Raw genomic sequence first — 5,883 nt, 5'->3', positions numbered from 1 at the left:
CCTTTGTATATATACATATTTATAAAGTGTATATATATAAGTATAATTATATATTTTTTAGACTTTAGCAATGAGACATCCAGTTAATTTGAACTTTGAAGCATCTGTTTATCATGTCACCATGTTGTGATTCACAGCGCCGTCTCAAAGGAAGATAACGAGGAAGACGATGACGATGAAGACGAAGACAGTAGCGATGAAGATGATGAGGATGAAGATGAGGATGAGGAGCCAGCTGTGAAGCCTCCCTCTCAGTCGGACCCTCACATCTACACGGCCCTCAGCGACTTCACAGGAGAACAGGAAGGAGACCTGTCGGTTCAGGTGAAGCACTTCCTGTTTCACACAGACAGAAAAAGACAGAAGAACTTGTTTGATTATAACAAAGTGTGTTTGTGAGTAACACATGAGTGAAGTCACATGTCTGCCTGCTGTTTCTCAGAGAGGGGAGGTGTTGAGGATTATCAGGAGGACAGCAGACGGGTGGTGGTTAGCTCAGGACGCTAACGGAAAGAGAGGAGTCGTCCCGAAGACGTACCTGAAGGTGTAGCTCCTCAAACCTCCTGTTGTTCCTGTAAACCGGTTAAAACTAGAGACGCTCCAACATGGCCGCTGTTTGAGTTCACGCGCTTTTAAATAATACATCTCATTACATTTATGTCGTTGTATTTATTTGTTACTTTTTTGTTTTTACAAAGGAAAAGCTCGGTGTCTGATCGGCAATTTAAACCACTCACTTTTCAGATTGGCTCCGGTGTTGACGATGAAGATGATGATGACGATGAAGATGATGACGACAATGAAGATGATGATGACGATGAGGAAGAGGGGGAAGAACTGACTGATGACCGAGAGCAACAGAGGTTTGTTTTTTTAAACTTTTTGCAGATTTATGTTTATTATTATAATATTGTATGTAGTCATAACTTATGTTCTCTGTAATATTGTAATATTTAAATATTATGTAGGTGGAGGCTTCAAATGAGCCCCGTTGGCTTTTTGCCTCTTCCTGCACTGTGATAATATTTATCTCCGTTATGTTTGTTTATATTTATTTTATTGTTTAAATCAGGGGTCACCAACCTTTTTGAAACTGAGCTACTTCAAGGGTACCGAGTAGTACGAAGGGCTACTTGTTTGATACAAACCTCCTGAATAACAAAGTTGCACAGATCACCTTTTAATAATAATAATAATAATAATAATAATAATAATATGTGTGGAGAGTCTGATCACATGTCAATGTTAATTATTCCTCACAATAATTCTTAACAATGATTTCCACAACATGATGGTAGAAACACAGATATATTTAAACATTTATTTCTGTTTCAACATTTGAAGGTCAGAGGTATCACATCTCTGATGTTTTAGTAAATATCTTCCTTGACAGTTTTGTATGAATAAGTACATTTGTAGCATTTGGTTCAAAATCACACCTGTTATATTGTTGTAAAAATTATCACTTCTAACATTTGTCATGAAATCATTAACTGTCATATCTTCACATCATGTCTCGTTGGTAATAACCACTTTTGTAACATTTTTGAACAAATCATGATCAACAAATCAACTCTGTCCCATGTTTATACAAATGATCAGTTATGAATGTCCTGTGTTGTTTGCTTTGGATCGGATGACATTCATGATCTTCACGACAGGAGTCATCACGTGATCAAAGCCGGTTACTTTTGCACATAGCGCCTGCTGGTGAATGATGCAGTGGTAGACATTGTGGGAACCTTTGCGTACCTTTTTCTCCATGAAGAAACCAGTAACCAGTCTCGTCTACGGCCGAGCGGGGGATCCAACCCTCCGAGGCGCGCGAGTATCTTCGGGCGCCCGCGTTCAGACCTCTAGTCTGGGCCTTTTCAGTCGGATTGCGTTGCCTCGCCTCTACCTCCGCCACCCAAGAGTTGTTGCCCCGCGGACTGTTCCGAGGACTGACGGACTTGATGACAGGGTGCACTCGCAGCGCGCGTCCGGTGAAAACGGGAAGCGCCCGCCATTCGGAACCTGAAAACCCAGTGCGGTACGGCAGCCTCTTCCTGGCTGTCCGCCGTGCGCCTCCGGGTACCCAACTCTCTTATGACAAGAAATATTGTCATTTTAAAATCTACAATAATGCAAGCGTTTTTGATTAAAAAAGAACAGCAACTAAAATGTTTAGAGGAGCTCCATGGTGACTAGTGCTATTTTTAGAACATGCTTTGCGGGCCACTCACGTGGTCCCTGCGGGCGATCAGGTGCCCTCGGGCACCATGTTGGCTACCTCTGGTTTAAATTGTGCAAAATTCAAAAGGAGTTAGTGACATCTAGTGGTGAGGAGGCACACTGCATCCAACTGAATGCTCCTCCACCAGCGTGTGGTTTGTCCGCTCTGGGCCACCGTAGTAACATGACGGACTCCGCCTCCTGCTCCCTACATGGATATCAGAGGACTCTAGATCCTACACACTGGTCCTTTAAATGGAAATGATTATTATGAAATTAATTATTCAATCAATTTGATCTGAATCCTTCTGTTGTTCAACAGCTCTCCACATTCCAACTGGAGCACCGTGAGAAAAGCTCTGACTGAGGTAAATATCAACAAATATTAAATACACAATATTTGATATTGTGTATGCAATACATTGCGTGTGTGTGTGTGTGTGTGTGTGTGTGTGTGTGTGTGTGTGTGTGTGACAGATTGATACTACAGATGTGCTCTCTGCGATGGGGGCGATACCTTCAGGATTCAGACCGTCATCTCTCAATAAACTGCTGGTGGAGGAAGGTCATTACACACACACACTTATATACACAAACACTTAATAAGGAATGCCAACCTAACAGGCCAACAGGTGCTGATTTTTACTGTTTTGTCAATAAAATGTCAGAAAATTGTAAAAGTCAGATCACCATTATTTCCCAGGTTCTACGTGACGTCTTCAGAACCAATCATAGAGACCATTTCTACCATATAGTATCAGTACTTCTTTATCTCATCATAATAATAGTTTGTGTCTTTTTTTTCCAGGTAAAACATATAGAGGGAGTCACTACGTTCAGCCCGAGCTCAGCCAATCACAGCTGTCCTTCAGCGACCTCTTCCTGGATCCAGACAGCGGCAGGGTGAGGCACTCACAGACGGTGTTAACGTGACAAGATATTAAACTTGGATTACGGCCATCGCCACGTTGTTTTTTCCGAAACCAGTGAACAGGAAGTGATCATATTTGGACTGAGGAGGAGTGACGTAGAGACGCCGTGTACGCACTCTGGTAGCGACCTGTCAATCACTGTGTAGCCCCGTCCTAAAGCATCCCCTGCTTTATGGTCTGTGTGACTCTAAATGGACCATAATGTACTAAATGAACATCATGCTGTATTGAAGAAGACTTGAAACTAGAGATTGAGACCATAAACTCATGTTTGCAATGTTTACTGAGGTAATAAATCAAGAGAGAAGTAGAGTCATTTTCTCATAGACTTCTATACAACCAGAGGAGTCGCCCCCTGGTGGACACTAGAGAGGATGCAGCTTTAACACATGAAGCATTGAACAGGGCCTGTGTGTGTGTGTGTGTGTGTGTGTGATGAATGTTTGTGTTATGAACATTACTTCCCTGAACAGAAACGTCTCTCTGTTTGTAGGTTCGATCTCGACAGGTCAGGACTTGTGTGTGTTTCAGTCTGTGGAGCTGCAGGATGATTCCTTCTCCCGGAGTCGGAGTTCAGGTCCTCAGCCGACACGTCCGTCTCTGTGCCTTCGATGGATCTCAGGTGCATTTCTGTTGTGAAGCAGGTTTTTACTTCCTTAGTCCACCTGTAAGTCTCTGCAGCGTGGACACTATTTAATGAATGATGTTCATTATTATCATTTCCTATCCTCTCCTGTTTCCTCCCCTGTTTCCTCTCCTCTCCCCTCTTGTTTCCTCTCCTGTTTCCTCTCCTCTCCCCTCCTGTTTCCTCTCCTCTGCTCCCCTGTTTCCTCTCCTCTCCCCTCTTGTTTCCTTTCTTCTCGTTTCCTCTCCTGTTTCCTCTCCTGCTTCCTTTCCTCTCCAGTAGAACTCAGGTGGAGTGTTCCTGTTGTCTCTGCAGCGTGTAAACGTTTTAATAAATGTTGTTGATTTGATTATTATTAGCTAAAGTTACGTAATTCTCTCTGTCGCTGTGTTTCAGTTGATGATTCGTCTCCTTGACTTGTTGGAAACAATCGTGACTCAGCTCAACTTTTATTCATTCATGACACAAACCAAATGATATAACGCACATTGTTCCTCTCTCGTTCTCTTATAAGATGATCTGTTCTTGTGTTTCAGGTGTTGAGTAACATCCACACAGTGAGGGCGACCTACAACTCCAAGAACCCCAAAACCTGGAGCTTCTCTCCTCGAGTATGTTTATATTATTATGATGAACATGTGAGGACACATAATGAAGATTAAATAACTCAATTATATTATTATTATTATGAACGTGTGAGGACACACATGAGGAGATTAAATAACTCAATCTTTAATCTCTAACTCCTCCAGATGACGGGCGTCCTGCCGTCCCTCCTAGACGGAGACTGTTTCCTTCGCTGCAACTCAGAGTCTCCTAACCTCGGAATCCTCTTTGAACTAGGAGTCTCCTTCATACGCAATGTGAGCACAAACACACACACACACACATACATACGTACACACCCCCCCACACACAAGTACACACACACACACACGTACACACACACACACACACACACACACACAGAGCAGAGCAGAGCGTGTTTGAGATCCTCCAGGTGTTTTAGTCCACAGGTGAGAGAGGAGACCTGAGCTGTGGCTGGTCCTTCCTCAAACTGACCGATGACACTGGAAACCCTCTCCCCAACAGGTACACACACACACACACACACACTCTCACACACACACACACTCACACACACACATATATATCGGTGCACGCAGTACATCCTTTTGTACATGTGCTCATTTATATGTTCACATCTATTCTATAATAATCTGCAATAATCTATAATAATCTAACCTGTGTGTAGGACCTGTGAGCTGCCGGTGAACGAAGGGACTCCCTATGAGAAGGAGGTGGTGAAGGAGGCTTCAGCCACCAGAGGATGTAAGAAGAAGAGTTTAACAAGCAGACGTCAGTTTATAACGTCTGTCAATCAAAACAGTAACAAAGACGCACTTTGATGACGTCATGAAGGAGTGTGGGATCATGGGAGTTGCTGTCTTTGTTGTTGAACATCACTATAGAGTGCTGCAAAGATGCTGTATCTTTGTAGTCCAACTCAACTCCTCTGCTCTCCCGTTTCATGTTTCCTTGCCTGTTTCCTCTCCTCTCCTGTTTCTTCTGCTCTCCCGTTTCCTCTCCTCTCCTATTTCCTCTCGTGTCCTCTGCTATCCCGTTTCCTCTCCTGCTTCCTTGCCTGTTTCCTCCCCTCTACTGTCTCCTCCCCTCTACTGTTTCCTCTCTTGTCTCCTCCCCTATACTGTTTCCTCTCTTGCCTCCTCTCCTCTCCTGTCTCCTCCCCTCTCAGCTCCAGCTGGTGTGTTCCATCAGATGCTTCAGAACAGACGTCAGCCCAAACTGATCGTGAAGTTAAAATCCTCCAACAGACGAACCAGAACTCAGCTCAGGTGAGAGAAAGAACTCATTAGCTTATTAACAAAACACTAAATCATTACTGTGAGTGTGTGTGAGTGTGTGTGTGTGTGTACTAACTGCTCTGTTCCTCAGTCTCCTCCCTGACTCTCTTCTTCACTGTCTGAGCTGCGTTCCTCTGCTGGCTCTTCACCGACAGCTTCAGGCCGACTCTCTGCTGATGGACAGACCGACCATGCAGAACGCAGGTAACACTCACCTTCATCCTAACAGCAGGTAACACTCACCTTC

At 43.8% G+C, this 5,883-nt stretch overlaps 1 protein-coding gene across 1 annotated transcript in view; it reads left to right on the top strand.

The window, feature by feature from the left end:
* nphp1 (nephronophthisis 1) overlaps positions 1-5,883 on the top strand; it is a 14,189-nt gene that overhangs the window by 6,643 nt on the left and 1,663 nt on the right. Inside the window, exons 5-17 of the mRNA XM_031878462.1 lie at positions 138-324; positions 443-544; positions 745-863; positions 2,537-2,582; positions 2,692-2,779; positions 3,023-3,117; positions 3,640-3,768; positions 4,308-4,382; positions 4,524-4,634; positions 4,781-4,863; positions 5,027-5,103; positions 5,528-5,627; positions 5,728-5,840. Of these exons, the coding sequence (XP_031734322.1) occupies positions 138-324; positions 443-544; positions 745-863; positions 2,537-2,582; positions 2,692-2,779; positions 3,023-3,117; positions 3,640-3,768; positions 4,308-4,382; positions 4,524-4,634; positions 4,781-4,863; positions 5,027-5,103; positions 5,528-5,627; positions 5,728-5,840 (1,325 nt within the window). The remainder of the gene's footprint in view (positions 1-137; positions 325-442; positions 545-744; positions 864-2,536; positions 2,583-2,691; positions 2,780-3,022; positions 3,118-3,639; positions 3,769-4,307; positions 4,383-4,523; positions 4,635-4,780; positions 4,864-5,026; positions 5,104-5,527; positions 5,628-5,727; positions 5,841-5,883) is intronic.

The sequence above is a fragment of the Anarrhichthys ocellatus genome, unplaced genomic scaffold (genome assembly GCF_004355925.1).
Source record: "Anarrhichthys ocellatus isolate YVR2014 unplaced genomic scaffold, GSC_Weel_1.0 scaffold180, whole genome shotgun sequence".
Classification (NCBI taxonomy): Eukaryota; Metazoa; Chordata; class Actinopteri; order Perciformes; family Anarhichadidae; genus Anarrhichthys; species Anarrhichthys ocellatus.
The sequence above is the reverse complement of the archived record's forward strand: the minus strand, read 5'-3'. Positions and strand labels throughout refer to the sequence as shown.